General features: G+C 39.3%; 1 protein-coding gene across 4 annotated transcripts in view; it reads right to left on the minus strand.

Annotated features, from left to right (window-relative positions):
• RBPMS (RNA binding protein, mRNA processing factor) overlaps positions 1–19,107 on the minus strand; it is a 187,341-nt gene that overhangs the window by 104,860 nt on the left and 63,374 nt on the right. For all 4 annotated transcript variants that reach the window (XM_079909030.1, XM_079909029.1, XM_079909028.1 and 1 more), the window contains exon 2: positions 2,684–2,761. In XM_079909030.1, coding sequence (XP_079765156.1) covers positions 2,684–2,761 — 78 coding nt within the window. The remainder of the gene's footprint in view (positions 1–2,683; positions 2,762–19,107) is intronic.

Here is a 19,107-nt window from a genome sequence, read left to right on the forward strand (position 1 = left end):
AGAAATCAAGCCCTGAAATTCATGCACTTATGTTTCTTATCTCTATATATTTTCATGAAATTCAGAAAAGAAACATAAGTGCATGAATTCATGAAAATATATAGGGAAAAGAAACATAAGTGCATGAATGCACTTATGCATAGGAAAATGGTGTCTATGTCAACAGCAGGTCTTTTTCATTTTATAGAACTAGGCGAGGGAAGGGGATAAGTTAGGAAGGTCAGAGTGTGTGATGACTTGGTCATATATTTGCTATAAAACAATAAAACATTAAGATCGTACTTGGTAGAACTTAAAGAAAATTTCAAAACTTCCAGGAAAGGTTAAATAGGCAGTGATGCTGAAATCTGTTGAGTTCCTTTGCTTATTTATTGCAGCCACCAGTTTTCACAGTGGTGTTCTGATTGGGAGATGTGAAAATTCCCTGTTGGGTTTTTACTCCAGCTCAGCCTCAAGGAAGATGGAAACACTCCTTTCACTCCCTCCCTTAAGCCCTCCTGGCTCCCCAGGATAAGGATAACAAAGTCTGTTTATTTCTGAAAATAATCAATGACTGTTAGCTTGCACTGATGGATGACACAGGAGGGGAAAAAACAACACTTGACATGATTGACCACCACACGTATCGGTGCAGAGACAGATTTGCAGACGAGGGTCAGACTCTGGGGACTTTAATTAAAAGAGGGTTAGTAGGAATGTACCAGGGTCCTGACTTCAGCGTTTGGGTTTCTGGGCAGCATGTTGGGATTGATTCATCCTCCTATTTTCCCAGCAGAGAACTATGTTACTAATTAGCTACTGTAAACATTTTACCTCAAAGGCCTTGAGCCCTTCTAGCCAGAGAGGTCGTGATTCACAGCCCTGCCTCTTCCTTTTTCAAGGTGCTCTCGCTCTCTGAAAAACCTGAAGGTTTAAACACCCTGAAGGCCTCAGAGGCAAAGGACATATGGATATTTCACTCAAGTAAAAGACCACTAGTAGGGATATACTGTCCTCTCAAGTCACAAATAGAGAAGTAGTGTCAAATAATCGTTCGGATGAGGGATGATTGCTTGGGTTTGAATCCTGGCCGTGCCATTTATTATGTGTGTAAACTGGAGCAAAATGTATTCAACTGCTCCAAGTTTCATTTTCCTTATTTGAAAAAAAATGAGGCTAACCCACTTTAAAGGACTGTGATGAGAATTAAATGAGATAATTCTTAAGGGGCTTGCTGGCTAAATCTCTCTGTATGTATACAAAGACATAACTATGTATGTTACGTTGGATACATACTATTGGATACATGCGAGGATCAGTTAGCTTTAAAAAGTCCTCATCCTACAGAAGAGACAGACAGTAAAAACTACAACCCTGCAGAAGAAACTCGGGAAATTCTATAAAGCTGGCACTCTCCCCACAATACCTTCTCTTTCTTTCCCACTTCCTCTAGCTAACCTCATGGCTAACCTTTCTGCTTCCCTCTGTAATGTCATCATTATTGTTGCATTAAAAGGAGAGCTGTCAGAATGGAGTTACGTCCATTATGACACGCTGCCTTTGGGGCACATAAACTAGACTGTTTTATCTTTGTTGGTTTTAACTCGCTGCCTGCTCAACCGTCCTTCTCCTTCTACTACCCAACTGTTTTCAGCTGTCACATCCTACTCTCTCCCCCTAAGAAGTTAGATATTGTCCCTCAACCTGTCTTGCCTCTGTGGCTGGGGTCCTGCTTCAAATCAGGATAGATCTTTAACCATCAATCAAGATGGCCCATCACGTGATCGTAAGTGTGGTCCCGGCCAGGCACTGTTGCTGACATGTCCTCAGGTGACGTGACCAGGCCAAACACAGGCCCTGAATCTGTCATGACTTCCAGGTTCACTCCTTCAGAGCCAAAGCCTTCAGCCCACATCATGCCCAGTCCCAGCTACCCTACCCTACTCTACTCTCCAAAGACTAACCTTCAAGGTTTCTCCTTGGAGCAAGGTTATTTCAGCTTTAGTTCAATTTCCTGTTAAATTTTCAATCCCAGCTACATTAGTTATCTCTAAAGTAGTTTTATCTTGATAGTCACAATGGACAGACAACTTGCATTAAATATTTCACTAAGCAACAGGAAAGATTTCCCTCAACTCATACCAAGCAATTCTTTAAAATTTTGTTTTACTGTTTTTGCAACTTTGGACATTTTGCCCATGGCAAAAATAATGGTGTTAGGTTCCTAGTCTAGTTCATAAAAGCCTACTTAACCTATTATGTCTCCAAACATTAGTATTAACAGCAGTATTTCAACTGATAAGGAACCTCCTAGGGGTAGGGCTTGACTTTTACTGCATTTGAAATATAAATACAGAATAAGTCACTGATAGTATTTTTGGTGATCTGTACTCAGAAGAACACCCCTAACTGGCAAGAGGATAAACAGGGAGGACACTAAAGCTGTTCTGTAGAACAGAAACAGACGCATGTCCACGTCGGTAAGAGACTTCTCCAGATTAGCTACTGGGAGGACAAAAGGCAGTTTCAGTCCTTCCAAAGTGAAAATGTATATTAGGACCGAGTTGTCAAATCTCCTTTACTCACTAACTTTTTAAAAACAGTGCTTTCACAGACATTTCATTTCTTTCTCCAAAAAGCCCCATGAAGCTTATACACACACTCTTTGTCTCCTTTTACAATTTCTGAAAGATCGAAAAGGTACCTTAAATGGTCTGAAAAGCAGATACAGCTCTCGAGGTTTGATATCCAGAGGGAGACCACTGACAAAGAGAGTCCGGACCTGGAAGATAAATACAAGAGTGATCAAGGGAGTGGACAGTCATAGAATAGCTCACCTGAAATCCCCAAAACACATTTCTTCAAATACTCCTCGACTCCTACCTAATTCGTGCTCTTTCCATGACACAATGACTGCTCTAATTGCTCTAAGCCACTTCTTGAGTAGCTCTGTGTGATTTATCAGAGTGAATCACTTCTAGCTGATTTAAATTTACAAACTGACTTCTTTCCTAGCCATTGCCTGGTTCTAAAAATGTGAGGGGAAAAGAGGGTCCATAGGGCTTCCCTGGCGGCACTGTGGTTGGGAGTCCGCCTGCCGATGCAGGGGACGCGGGTTCGTGCCCCGGTCTGGGAAGATCCCACACGCCGCGGAGCGGCTGGGCCCGTGAGCCATGGCCGCTGAGCCTGTGCTCCGCAACGGGAGAGGCCACAACAGTGAGAGGCCCGCGTACCGCAAAAAGAAAAAAAAAAGAGGGTCCATAATTAAAACATTAGCTTAAGGAAAACAAAAATGTCATGAGGACAGTAAATCTACCACTCCCCTCCGCTCTAATCAAATGAACGCAGAATGTGGTTCAAAAATACAACTGAACCAATTTTTTTGTCCTACTTTGTCTTGTCATTGCTTCCCTCATTGGCATTGATAATTACAGTAATTTTAATAAATGTAGAAGTTTATTAAACAATTGAAATGTGTCTAAATAGTAGCCAAATGCATAACCCTGTGTCTGTTCAGTTCTGAAACAGCAGGGCAGACTTGGCTGTACCGTAAGGGCTACGGTACAAAATACGTACTTAATGTGTGCTAAAATACAGAACACGGATGACACTTCCAGCTGGGAGGATCAAAGTAAGCGTGTGGGCATCTGAATGGAAACTTCAAGGACAGGTAGGATTTTACCACATAGATATAAAAAGGTGAGGTGGGGAAGAGGCACAGGCAGAAAAAAAGCGTTAACCAAGGCAATGCAGAGGGGGATAATAGCGCAGTGAATTCTGGGAGAAGGGGAGCCAAAAAAGGTGAACAGGTAGTGGAGGATCAAACCGAGGGGGGATGACGTCATCGGCTCAGGAATATGGTCTTGATTCAATAGGCAAGGAGTAAACACTGAATCATCATCACTACCACGTTTTGTTTCTACTTATTTTAGTGAGTCTTTAGTCAGACCCACCCCCCAGCTTTGAGATATAGTTGACACATAATATTAAGTTTCAAATGTACTTTCTGATCTAATAAACTTTTATGTACATTTCAAAACGATTACCACTACAGCATTAGCTAACACCTCCATCATACCACAAAATTACCATTTCTCTTTTTGTGATGAGAACACTTAAGACCTCCTCTCAGTGACTTTCAAGTACACCCATAATACAGTACCTTAAATATACTCACAATACTGTGCATTAGATTCCCCAAAACCTGCTCAGCTTCTAACTGGAAGTCTGTATCCTTAGGTCAACATCTGCCCATTTTCCTCACCCCCCAGATCCAGGGAACTAACTAATCTACTCTGTTTTTATGAGTTCGGGTTCACCCCCATGTTTTCTATTCCTCTTCTCTACTCAAGCTGATACAACATGATCGAGTTCCTCATTAGAAATCACGGATTCACCCCCATGTTTTCTATTCCTCTTCTCTACTCAAGCTGATACAACATGATCGAGTTCCTCATTAGAAATCACGTTACTACTCAAAGGAAAAAAAAAAAAAATCAGTGCTCAGTTGTAATGCCGTTTGCATGTAGGTGTACAATAAACACTACGATCAAGTAAACAGCCCCAGAATCATGAGTGCCTTTTTATTATTTGCTTCTTTATACCTTAGACAGCTTTGGTGAGGTATAATTGACATATAAACTGTACATCTTGCTTTACAATACGTTTTGACATATGTATAACCTGTGAAACCATCACAGCCATCAAGATAATGAACATATCCATCACCCCCCCAAAAGTTTCCTTATCTCATGCTCCTTTAATCTTCCTTCTACCTTGTCCTACTATCCTCATCCCCACGCAATCACTCATCTGCCTTCTGTCACTACAGATTAGTATGTATGTTCTAAAGTTTCATACAAATGGAGCTATAAAGTAGGTATCCTTTTTCGTCCGACTTCCTTCACTTTAGCATAATTATTCTGAGATTCATCCATGGTGCTGCATGTAACAATAGTCTCTTTTTATTTCTGAGTAGTATTCTGTGGTATGAACACTCACAGTTCATTTATCCATTCGCTTGTTTATGAGACACCAGGGTTATCTCTCGTTTTTGGCTTTTACAAATAAAATGACTATGAACGTTCATGTATCGATTTGTACAGGTCTTTGTGTGGACATATGTTTTCTTTCTTCTTGGATAAGTAGCTGAAAATGGAATAGCTGGATGATATGGTAGGTATATGCTTCAACTTTTAAGAAACTGCCCTTCAATTCCTTGTTTTACAGCCTAGAACATGATAAATGTTCTGTGTGTATGTAAAATAAATGAATATTCTGTTGCTGTTGGGTACAGTGTTTTATACATTTCAATTAAGGTCAGGTTTGTTGTTCAGTATACCTTTTGCCTCCCCCTTCTCTCTCAACTTTGCCAGTGATAAACACTCTTTCCACAGAAGTTTCTTTATCAAAGCTGCTAAGGCTGAATTACTGACAACTGCCGAAGACATACACAAGGGAATTCTGCTATCCTGCGCGCCCTCTCTGCTATCCACATTCCTCTTCCCACGTTCCAGAAAGTGAACACCATGTGTTCTACTTGGTGGCTCCGGCCACGACAACCTGGATAGAGAAGGAATCCCAGCTTCCACTCGTTCAGATTTTGTTGAGTGCCCATTGTATCTGGCACTATGCCAGGTGGTGAATGGATTACACAGAGTTCCATGGAAATAATGATAAGCAGATCCTGTGTTTTAATCACTGTAGTACCATTTGTCCAGCAGGGAAGCTTAGCCATGTGACGGGTAGCAATTAGGATCTGGGGAGTTAACTCAGGAAATCAACTATCATTTCTAGCACTATTCTAAAGAAAAAGGCTTTAGAAACTTACAAGTCAAACAATTTATCAAAAAAAAAAAACCAATAGAAATCTGGGAGTTAAATGAAAGATTACTTGATATAAATTAAGGTTCATCTACATCCATAAAATGTATTATGCAACCAATAAAAATTATGTTCAAGGAAAAAGTACATTCAGTTTTATTCTATAGAACAAAAAGCCAACACATGCATGTATATGGAAAGGGGGAAAAATACGCCGTAGGATATATATGCCAAAAGGTTTATATCTACATTACTTAGTCCTGAATGGTGGAATACTAAGTGATTTTTCTTTTTTTTTTTTTTTTGGCTGTGCCGTGTGGCACGCGGGATCTTGGTTCCCCGACCAGGGATTGAACCCATGCCCCCTGCAATGCAAGCACAGAGTCTTAACCACTGGACCTCCAGCGAAGTCCTAATAAGTGATTCTGATATTTTTTATTAGTTTATTTGTATTTTCTATCTTTCTAAAATAAGCATGTTTTAGAGACTATAAATGTACTGTTAGGTTGAGAACAGCCTACATTTTTTATTACTTTATTTAGGAAACCATAAATAATGTCAATATTTGTATCAATAAAAATTGTGAAGTTTATAAACTTTTTTATATATTTCAAAATTAGAAGATTCTTATCTCAGTATCTCAACAAAAAAACCTGTTAAACATTAAAAAAACAACAAAAAAACCCCCACTGAACTGATAGGCCTAAATTTGCCTCTCGCCCATGGATTAAAAAGAGACTCAAGGCCACTCTGTTTTGTTCATCAAATTAGAGGCAACTAAGATGTCTGACACTTTATTTATACATGGACACGAATTACATTTCCTAGAACCTAGTGAAGCCCATTATTGTCTCAGAAACCTGCCAAGACATCTTATCTCTCAATGAAGAGCTATTCTCTCCTCTGACAGAACAGATAGACTGGCTAGGAAAAATAACTCTTAAATACTTACATTATGAAGTTATGAGGACAACTAAAGGTCTCTTAAATCCAAATGCTTGGAATCTATGTGTTCTGAATCCTTTCTAGACCTCCTCAGACTGGGAAACTCCATTAAGTTAAAAAAAAAAAATCACTGATAATGAATGGAAAAAAAACCCCTCTTCCTGAATATCTAATTCATGCTTTTCTATGGTAACTGGGACCTAAAATCACGGGGATGTTTTAAAACATTTTAGTTTCCCTACTCTTCTCACCACCACTCGTTTTATCTGAGCCATTAAGTAGTAAAGCACTTCCGGGTTTTGCCTTTGCTATGTCTATGGAAATCGCAAAGGTTAGACATGATTTTTTTTTTTTGAGAATCGATTGTTTAATCCACATTGATTGATAGTAAATCAAATAGATGAGAGGAAAAAGGCAATCTAATTCTGAATTTAATTGGCCATTCGGTTTAGTCAAATACCATGTGACTGCACGTGTGGACATGTAAAAGACATCTGCTGTCTGCTGGATTCCCTGATAGCCAGCAGTGCCGGGCAACAGCCTCTGCCTGAGGGCAGACATACGTGCAGAGAGCCCCGAGTCTATGCCCACCAACAGTGCAGGAGGGTTCCCTTTCCTAGACATGATTCTTGCTTGCAGGAAGCTTACTGTCACTGAAGGACTATGCAGCTTTCTGTGACAAGAGGAAGCCTAGCTCATTCACAGAGTAAACAGTTAGAACCCAAACAATGAGATCAAAGTTTAAGAGACATGTAAGATCCATGATCAAATACTCAGAAAAAAGCGCCCCAAAACAAACGAATGATGCCAAATGAACTCTGTCGCAGGTCAATCGTTTTCCAGGGCAACCCTTAATTTAACAGCATTGTCTATGGACACAGATGTGCCTGGCACTACGCCTTCAGCGTTGCAGATGTTTACTTTATCAGACACACGGGGAAACACATTTCTTAGTCAAGGACACAACACGCCTCATAGAAGTTCAAGATGTGAAGCTGCTGACAGCTCTGTCCCAAAGGGACGCTAATGGATTCTGTGGATGTACCTCCAACTTCATTTCTACCCCAGCAGGATTGAAAGAAGAAATGCTAGGAGAAATCGTCCTGTGCGGGTCAGTCAGCGCAAAGGCCTTCTTGGCTCAGCCATTATCAACCATTCCTGCAGAGGCCACAGTTACATTTTGGATAACACCAGCTGTGTGTTCTTAAATGGCACTGCCAGCTCCCACAGGGAAAGACAAGCCACACTTCAGTGACTGACTTCTAAACTCTAATTCAGTAAGTAAAGTCACTGTGTCCGTCTCGGGCTTTCCTGGACAGAAAGGCCAAAACAGGCCCTGAAATGGAAACGCCCGCCCTTTAACAAAAAACACGCATGATCTTGTAGGTAATCTAGACATTAAGATAAAAACCAATAGACAAATGCTTGTTAAATTCTGTATATAATTTCAGTAGAATGCACACTTTTCAGCAAGCGGTCACAGCCAGTAAACACAGTGTCCCAAGACTATGGGCATTTTCTGTGGACATTTTAATCGTTTGTAAAAAGGTCTGAGACATCATCTCTAGCTGCTATGAGCTGACGTCTTGAGGTTCCTCTTAAATCCTAGGATTGGGAAAGGCACCTTCACATTTTCTAATGACTCATGAATAACTGTATAATCATTTATCTGAAATATCCTAAAACCCATCGGGGTGCTTCTATGATCATCTATCCTCTGCAAACTTTCTCTCCACCTATCCACATTCTCACACATACAAATGTAGACTCCTAAAAGCAGCTTTCAAATGTGTTGTATGTTTAAATCATTCTTTTGGTGTAACTGTTTTTTGAAACATATGCAAGTGGATTCCCAGGTGAGATCTTGCAGTGGGCATTTTAGAGGGTGAAAGTGCTTTTCTGGGTAGTGTGTAGCACAGCCCTAAGCACACAGTATTAAATTTTCCCTTGATTTTAGAAATCTGCAGAGTACCACTGTATTCATGGGAAACGGTAAGTGTTTGCTTGTCAACGCCTCTGGTGATGACATGGCAAACAAAATGAGGTGATCATACTTCCCAGTCACAATCATATCAGTTCAGTTACAACATCAAATGATAAACACTCATGTGACAAAAAGTCAGAAAAAATTAACGTTGTAAGAGACAGAAATTTAGATGAAAAAGAGAAATGAGACAAAAAGGGAGAAAAATGAAAAACAGACTGAAATCACATAAAAATCGCAGACATAAAAAGTCATAAACAGACCACAGAAAATTCAGGACTGTACACCTATTAACAAGGAGAGAACGATCAGTACATGGGAAACAGTAAAATCACTCACATTTCTACTAATGACGACTGAAACATACTTTTTGTTTGCTTAAATAAGTCCAATTTCAAAGGTAAATGAGTAATTCACAAAAAGTTTGAGAAAATGCTCAAACTCTTGCACATTTAAATTGGTGAGCAGATATCCTTATCTACTGATATAGAACAAGGTTTCTGATTATTAAGTAAAAAAGCAAACACCAGAAATTGACCATAATCCCACTAATTCTTTCAGTGTTTTTAAGTACATGCGCAGGTTAAAAAAAAAAAAAAGGTACTAAAAGAATATATAATGCATTAACTATTAAATTAATAATGGGGAGGGAAGGTGGGATTACAAAGAACTTTCATTTTATATGTTTGTACCCTCTGGCATTTAAATATTTATAAGCATAAACTATTTCTTAAAAAAAAAAAAAAAACACAAGCCCAAATACATCTCCTTTCTTTGAAAATATAAACCTCGGGTCCTTCCCATCCACTTTTGTCCTCAGAAATTCTCATCTTCTGCCTGTCCTTGCTCCAAAGGGACAAATTTGATCTAGTAGAAATACACGTTTACGTAACTTGCTTCACATTTCTATTCTGACCATCAGTGAGTGTTTCTCTGTACTTACTCTAAAAATAAAATCTAACCCAAAAAAGGGCACTAGTGACTCTAAGCTAAGGCCCTAGGCGCAGGAGATCCATCCTAGCTCCAGGCAAAGGGGTGTTCTTGCTTTGTGATCAACCTACTGCTCACTAGGACAAGAACAGAGGAATCACTCACTTTCCAACATCCAAGAAGTGCCTTATCTCTTGAGACCATGAAATAAACATGGTTTCAGGGGCAGAGAAGTTAAAAAGAGCTCCACGTATGTGTGGCAGTATAAGTCCCATAGAGCTGGGTTGTTTAAACACACGAGGCTGGGGCAGGGGATCTGCGTGTTCCAGAGCCCTGTAAGTTTTACACTCTGGTTAAATAATAATAAATTATTTTATTCTTTTTAAATAAAGTGTAAGTAGATTTAGTTCTTTGCTTATTCTATAAGCACCAGCTGAAAACCCAAACTGCAAGACTGAACCACGCTGAGGACTGCTGGTCCTCTCAGTTCCAAAGAAGGCTTTGCTGGCCTGCCATGATTTCCCATTCGTATCTTTTTTTTAAAAATACATTTATTTATTTTGTTTATTTTTGGCTGCCTTGGGTCTTCGTTGCTGTGCACGGGCTTGCTCTAGTTGCGGCGAACAGGGTCTATTCTTTGTTGCGGTGCACGGGCTTCTCATTGCGGTGGCTTCTGTTGTTGCCACCGGGCTCTACGGGCTCTAGTGCATGGGCTTCAGTAGTTGTGGTGCACGGGCTTAGCTGCTCAGCAGCATGTGGGATCTTCCCGGACCAGGGCTCGAACCCATGTTCCATGTATTAGCGGGCGGATTCTTAACCACTGCGCTACCAGGGAAGTCCTCCCATTCCTATCTTGCCACCACAGAAATGGATTACCACAATCATTAAAATGGCCTGCCAGGTATTTCATTCTGGTTGCAGCTCAGCAGAAACTGACCAGCCTTTGGTCAAGCTCCAGTTTCTTCTTGGCATTGGCTTCAAATTGGACAGGTGGTCAAGTTCCTTTTTCCTGACAATGGCCACCTACTGGACTTAAAGACTTGCTCCTTTTCTAGCCCTGAGAAAGTATGTTTTGGTTCAGGAGGCCAGGTTGCTACAGACACCAAGGACTGACTAACCGTAGGATAAAAGGGCCACTAAGCTGTTGTTATGGACTGCCAGCTTTGTTTTAGCTTTAAATGGATAACTGTTCTATCCTTTCTAAAGAAAAAGCCACATAATTACCCACAATGCACGACTCCCTAGTTTTGAGGGATCCACTAGTGTTTGCCCCAAGTGCTATTCAGTTGGATATCCTATCTGTATAACCAAATTGATAGCTTTATTTAAGGCCCATGGAAACCAGGGTCCCCCTTTGCCAAGGTGATCAGATAGTTTCCACTAACTTATGAGGTAAAGGAGGAAGGCTCAGGGGAGAACATAGTGAAGAAAGAGAAACATCACGTTTCATAAACTCGTATGTACAGGGCTCAGAAAATGGACAGAGAACTGGGCCACAAGGTAGCACTAGGTACACCATGCTTCTACTTTCATTCTGGAGGAGCTTATCCCAGTCCAACCCAATATCAATTTAAAATCAGTTGGTCTCAAACTCTCACCTTGATAGGACTTCTTAAAACCAAAGTCTAATCTAGGCCATTCCTCACATCTGTTATATTTTTAAAAGGATGTTTGAAACTGCCCAAGTATAGGCAGAGGTGTGTACACATAAGCACTTAACCTCATTAAGGAATTTTCTTAGTGCTGTCAGACACAAAGAGAGGTGGGTACCAGAGGTAAATTAGGAATTCAGGGTCTGAATTAGCCTAGATAGGAAACTAGGGTGTGTGTGTGTGTGTGTGTGTGTGTGCGTGCGCGTGTGCGTGCGCAAGTGAGAACTTAGCCACATTATTAAGAAATTCACTGAGTGCTGTCAAACACAATATATGGTTGTCAAGTCCTTCGAGTTCAACAAGAAGTTCCTTATAAAGGTAGGAAGCTTTACCCTTTAACACCCCACCATGGCTTCTCCAAGTTCCTTTAGTCAATTTTCTGATGGCTTATTCTGTTTTAACACTGGTTAACCCATGGAATCGTACTCTTTATCCAATTACACTGCACTGTTCACATTGCTAAAACATGAAGATTTTTCAATGGATACGTTATCCAGTACACTATAAACAGAAGTTTGTATCCTGATGCCCCAAAGTGCAGTTACCCTTAGGGTTTTTTAATCCTATAGTGTACCCTAAAATTGTATGTCAAAAAGATCCCTTGGGCTACCCATAATACAGACTATTCCATGGCCTAACAAAATGAAATATAAGACAAGAATATACAGAAATATTATCAAAATTCTAAGACCTCTCTCTCTTTCTCTTTCGGCATAGTTTGGGTGACTGTGATTGTCATTTTACAAAGCAGATCTCTTGGGGAAAAAAATTTTTTTTACTTCATTTTACTCCTCCCAAACTGCAGAGGAAAACTATCGCAGATAGCACAGGGTTCTTCATAGTCACTTAAAGTACTGGAAAAAGTTAGCAGGGGCAAGATTATGGTCCTAACACTGCCCAGGGGTCTAAGGCATTTATTGCTTTTGATATCAGTAGTGGACAAACTCCATCTGAGGAAGTTGATCCCACTGTCAACTTTAGCTCACAATGCATTCTAAATAACCACCCACAATGCACCATAGTTCTAACAACTACAGAAGGTGTGAGAACTGCAAAACCAAAAGGCTATGGGAAAAATGTTTGCTTCCCAATGTTTAGTCATGGGAAACTACCCAATATACACCTTGAAATTCTTTGCTGCTAGGTCAGTACACCTTCAAAATCAAAGTTCTTCCCCACACGACAGTGGTGAGCATCCCAGTACTTAGCAGTAGATGCTAAGTATCTACAGGATGAACTAAATGAGTGAATCTAAGTATTAAGTCACAGTACTAGGAGTGAGGCATAAAAGAGGCAAGTAACCCATAAATATCCAGTTGTGAATGAGTATGAAGAAGTGAAGTCACTGTGACTTTTTAACGTGTACTCAGGAGATGAAGTACTCAAGGCAGTAAAGCATATGTAGTAAAAACAAAATGAAACAAAAAAAAAGAGACAAAGAAAAGGAGTCACATGAGCCAGGCTGCTGAGACTGAAACCCTACTTCTCCAACTAGCTATGCACCTTGGACCAGTCACTTAACTTCTCCATTCACAAGTTTCCTCATCTGGAAAATCGAGACAACACTGGTAACCCAGGTGTGGCAGTCTTAAATTATGTCCAGAAAATCTTTGACACTCCTCCATTCATAACGTAGAACTTAATTCCTTTCCCCTTCAGCACGGGCTTCACTTAGTGACTCCCTTCTAATGAAAAGAATATGGCCGAAGTGACAGTGTGTGACTTCTAGCAACTGGGTAAAAAAAGGCACTATGGGCTTCCCTGGTGGCGCAGTGTTTTGAGAGTCTGCCTGCCAATGCAGGGGACACGGGTTCGAGCCCTGGTCTGGGAGGATCCCACATGCCGCGAAGCAACTAGGCCAGTGAGCCACAACTGCTGAGCCTGCGCGTCTGGAGCCTATGCTCCGCAACAAGAGAGGCCACAGACAGTGAGAGGCCCGCGCACTGCGATGAAGAGTGGCCCCCGCTTGCCACAACTAGAGAGAGCCCTCGCACAGAGACGAGGACCCAACACAGCCAAAAATAAATATAAATAAATAAAGGCACTGTGACTTCTTCAGTAGAAAACTCTCTTGAATCATTCACTATGGGTGAAGCCAGGTATCATGTCATGAGGATATCCAAGAAGCTCTATGGGGAGGGCTACATGATGATGGACCAAAAGCTACACAAGCAAGTCATCCTGGAAGCAGATTTTCCAGCCCTAACCAAGTCTTCAGATGACTGCAGCCCCAGCTAAAAATGTCTTGAGGTTTATCAATTTTGTTTATCTTTTCAAAGAACCAGCTTTTAGTTTCATTGAACTTTTCTATTGTTTTGTTTCTGTTTCATTTATTTCTCCTCCGATTTTTATGATTTCTTTCCTTCTGCTAACTTTGAGTTTTGTTTGTTCTTCTTTCTTTTGTTGCTCTAGGTGTAAGGTTAGGTTGGAAAGAGGGCTCAAATCAATAAAATGAGAAATGAAAAAGGAGAAGTTACAATGGACACCACAGAAATACAAAGGATTATAAGAGACTACTACAAGCAACTATATGTCAATAAAGTGGACTACCTAGAAGAAATGGACAAATTCTTAGGAAGGTACAATCTCCCAAGACTGAACCAGGAAGAACTAGAGAATATGTACAGACCAATCACAAATACTAAAATTGAAACTGTGATTTAAAAACTTCCAACAAACAAAAGTCCAGGACCTGATGGTTTCACAGGTGAATTCTATCAAACATTTAGAAAAGAGTTAACACCTATCCTTCTGGAACTCTTCCAAAAACTTGCAGAGGAAGGAACACTCCCAAACTCATTTTTTGAGGCCACCATCACCCTGATACCAAAACCAGACAAAGATACCGCAAAAAAAAGAAAATTACAGGCCAACATCACTGATGAACACAGACCCAAAAATCCTCAACAAAATACTAGCAAACCGAATCCAACAGCACACTAAAAGGAGCATACACCACGGTCAGGTAGGATTTATTCCAGTGGTGCAAGGATTTTTTCATTGTCTGCAAATCAATCAGTGTGATACACCACATCAACAAATTGAAGAATAAAAACCATATATATGATCATCTCAATAGATGCAGAAAAGGCTTTTGACAAAATTCAACACCAATTTATGATAAAAAACGCTCCAGAAAGTGGGCATAGACGGAACATACCTCAACATAATAAAGGCCATATATGACAAACCCACAGCTAACAACATGCTCAACAGTGGAAAGCTCAAAGTATTTCCTCTAAGATCAGGAACAAGACAAGGATGTTCACTCTTGCCACTTCTATTCAAAATAGTTTTGGAAGTCCTAGCCATGGCAGTCAGAAAAGAAAAAGAAATACAAGGAATCCAAATTGGAAAAGAAGAAGTAAAACTGTCATTGTCTGCAGATGACATGATACTATACATAGAAAATTCTAAAGATGCTACCAGAAAACTACTAGAGCTCATCAATGAATTCAGTAAAGTTGCAAGATACAAATTAATACACAGAAACCTACTGCATTTTTATACACTAACAATGAAAGTTCAAAAAGAGAAATTAAAGAAACAATTCCCTTTACCAGCACATCAAAAAGAATAAAATACCTAGGAATAAATTTACCTAAGGAGGCAAAAGACCTGTACACTGAAAACTATAAGATGCTGATGAAAGAAATAGAAGATGATACAAACAGATGGAAAGATATACCATGTTCTTGGATTCGAAGAATCAATACTGTCAAAATGACTATAGTACCCAAGGCAATCTACAAAGTCAATGCAATCTCTATCAAATTACTATGGCATATTTTTTTTAACAGAACTAGAACAAAAAAAAAAATCTTAAAATTTGTAATGGAGATACAGAAGACCCCGATTAGGCAAAGCAATCTTGAGAAAGAAAACTGGAACTGGAGGCATCAGGCTGCCTGACTTCAGACTATACTACAAAGCTACATTCATCAAAAGAGTATGGTACTGGCATAAAAACTGACATATATATCAGTGGAACAGGATAGAAAGCCCAGAAATAAACCCATGCACATAGGGTCAATTAATCTGCAACAAAGGAGGCAAGACTATACAATGGAGAAAAGACAGTCTCTTTGATAAATGGTGTGGGAAAACTGGACAGTTACATGTAAAAGAATGAAATTAGAACACTCTTTAACAGCATACACAAAAATAAACTCAAAATGGATTAAAGACCTAAATGTAAGACCAGATCCTATAAAACTCTCAGAAGAAAACATAGGCAGAACGCTCTTTGACATAAATCACAACAAAATCTTTTTTGATCCATCTCCTATAAAATAAATAATAAAGACATAAAGACAAATAATATAACATAAAGACAAATAATAAAGAAATAAAGACAAAAATAAACAAATGGGACCTAATTAAACTCAAAAGCTTTTGCACAGCAAAGGAAACCATAAACAAAATGAAAAGACAATCCACAGAATGGGAGAAAATATTTGCAAAGGATGGGACTGACAAGGGATTAATATCCAAAATTTGCAATCAGGTCATGCAGCTCAATATCAAAAAACAAACAAACAAAAAAAGAACCCAATCAAAAAATGGGCAGAAGGCCTAAACAGACATTTCTCCAAAGAAGACATACAGATGGCCAGGAGGCAAGTGAAAAGATGTTCAACATCACTAAGTATTAGAGAAATGCAAATCAAAACTACAATGAGATATCACCTCACACCAGGCAGAATGGCCATCATCAAAACGTCTACGAAGAATAAATGTGGGAGATGTGGAGAAAAGGGAACCCTCCTACACTGTTGTTGGGAACGTAAATTGGTACAACCACTATGGAAACAGTATAGAGGTTCCTTAAAAAACTAAAAAAAGAGCTACCATATAATCCAGCAATCCCACTCCACAGTATGTGTGTATACACACACACACACACACACACACACACATATACACAGTATATATCCAGAGAAAACCATGGTTCAAAAGGATACATGCACCCCAATGTTCACTGTTCGCTGTTTACAATCACCAAGACATGGAGGCAACCTAAATGTCCATCGACAGATGAATGGATAAAGAAGATGTGGTACATATATACAATGGAATATTACTCAGCCATGAAAAAGAATGAAATAATGCCATTTGCAGCAACATGGATGGACCTGGAGATTATCATACTAAGCAAAGTAAGTCAGACAGAGAAAGACAAATATATATATCACTTATATGCAGAACCTTAAAAAAAATGATACAAATGAACTTACAAAACAAACTCACAGACTTAGAGAACAAACTTATGGTTACCAGGGGGAAAGGGTGGTGGTGGTGGGGAATAGATTGGGAGTTTGGGACATGTACACACTAGTATATTTAACATAGATAACCGACAAGGACCTACTGTATAACACAGGGGGAAAAAAATGTTTCGAGTCCACCCTCATGAGAGATCCTGAACTAGATGCACCTAGCTAAGCATCCTAAATTCCTAACCCTTAGAAACTGAAATAATAAATGTTCATTCTTTAAGCTGCTAAATTTGGGGGTAATTCTTTACACAGAGTTGTCACTATGATTAAATAAGCTAAATAAAGAGTTCAGTGCCTGGTTCACAGTAAGGACTCAGAAAATGTTACCTATATTAAGGTGGGTTACAACAATCAAAAAGGAAATGTATTTTCATGCTCCAAAGGCAACTCTAAGAGAGGCTGCAACTGACAGTACTATCACACAACCGTTATACACAGGCTTAAAGTGGACAAGAGAGAAAATAAAAATACGTTTACAGAGCAAAAGGAACTAACAAGTTAAACTAGAAGTACTGTCCAAATTATGAATCCCAATAGTGTGGCTCAAAGTCCCTTCACTACCCTCTTTCTCCTCTTTCGAAGGCCATGAGTACATCCCATTCTGACCAGCAGCCCAGCCTCCTGCTATTAATGCATCCTCCTAGACTCCTTTTCTCCTTCCTTTCTTTCTTGTTTAGCTTCCATCACATCAGCAAGTTCTCTTTTTCATTCTATTTCTGAGATTTAAAAAAAATCAAGTCTGATAGGTTCAAGCATTCCTATCAAAGAAAAGTAGTAAGGAAAAGGAGAAGTAATAAGGAAAAAGAATGTTAACAAATTGTGAAGTGGTATTAGGCAAATCATCGGTCTCTAAAATCTTTAAACTTGGACATAGTAACACCTGCCTTCTTCCTACTTACTTTAATGGTAAAATTAAAAGTAGGAGCTAACTTCTTGATTAAGTATTAATATTCAAAGTATATTAGAAGTACATTTTATTCAATTTCATAACCATTTGATCTATTTAATTACTACTTTTTATTAGAGATAATATATATGTTAGTTACACTATACATTGATTAATGTCCACAACTCATTAAATTATCCATTTGATTAATATTCATATCAGACTGTATCATCTCATAGGACATAAAAATAATGACAATACCGTGCTGGTGAGGATGTGGGGAAACCGAATCTCTCATTCACACTGCTGGTGGGAATGTAAAAAGGTACAACCACCTTAGAAAATATTACCGTTTGGCAAGTTCTTTCCCAACTAAAGGTGCAATTACCATAAAACCTAGTAATTGCATTCTTGGGCAATTATCCCAGAGAAAAACTTATGTTCACACAAAAAAACCTGTCCACAAGCATTCACAGATGCTTTATTCATAACAGCCAAGAACTGGAAATAAGCCAGATGTCGTCCAATGGGGGAATGGTTAAACAAACTGTGGTATACCAGTATCCATGGAATACCATTCAGCAATAAAAAAATGTTAACACAAATAAGTTGGATGAAACGCAAGGGAATTATGTTTAGTAAAAAAAAAAAAGAAAAAAAGAAAACACCCCAGCAATTCCTAAAGGTTACGTACTACACAATCTCATTCATTTAACATTCTCGAAATGACAAAATTCTAGAGATGGAAAACCGATGAGTCTGTGGAAGTCAGAGACAAAGAGGGAGTGAGGGGTGAGAAGGAAGGTGTATATTACAAAGGCAATTACAGGGATCCGTGTGGTGATGGGACTGTTCCACATCTTAACTGCGGTGGTGGATACACAAACATACACGTGGGATAAAACTGCATAGAACAAAACACGTACATGTAAAACTGGGGAAATCTAAATAAAATGAGTGGATTGTATCACTGTCAATTCTTGGTTGTCATATGGTGCTACATTTTTGTAAGATGTTATCATTAGGGAAAACCAGGCAAAGGGCACACAGGATCTCTCTGTATTACTTCGTAGAACTGTATGTGAACCTACAATTATCTAAAAGTAAGTTTAAACAAATTTAAGTGTATATTTTTTTAAACTTTGACATAAATAATTATATAAACATCAGTCAAGAGACTTACATCAGTTGGTAAAACTAGCCGGTGAAACTATATGGTTACGGATTCACATGCATTTCTATTTTAAAGTACTATCAGAAGAAGACCGGTATTTTTCCTATTAAATTTTTAATTGATAAGATTCCATATTGTAAAAGACATTAGAATGAAACAAATGTGACTTTTAAAACAGAGTGTATTGGGCTTCCCTAGTGGCGCAGTGGTTGAGAGCCCACCTGCCGATGCAGGGGACACGGGTTCGTGCCCCGGTCCAGGAAGATCGCACATGCCGCGGAGCGGCTGGGCCTGTGAGCCATGGCCGCTGAGCCTGCGCGTCCAGAGCCTGTGCTCCGCAACGGGAAAGGCCACAACAGTGAGAGGCCCGCGTACCGCAAAAAAAAAGAGTGTATTTTACTCAATTTATAATGTTCCTGATTTGTTCAATCACTACCTTTTATTGTACTACATAT

Source organism: Stenella coeruleoalba, assembly GCF_951394435.1.
Source record: "Stenella coeruleoalba genome assembly, chromosome: 21".
In the NCBI taxonomy this organism is placed as follows: Eukaryota; Metazoa; Chordata; class Mammalia; order Artiodactyla; family Delphinidae; genus Stenella; species Stenella coeruleoalba.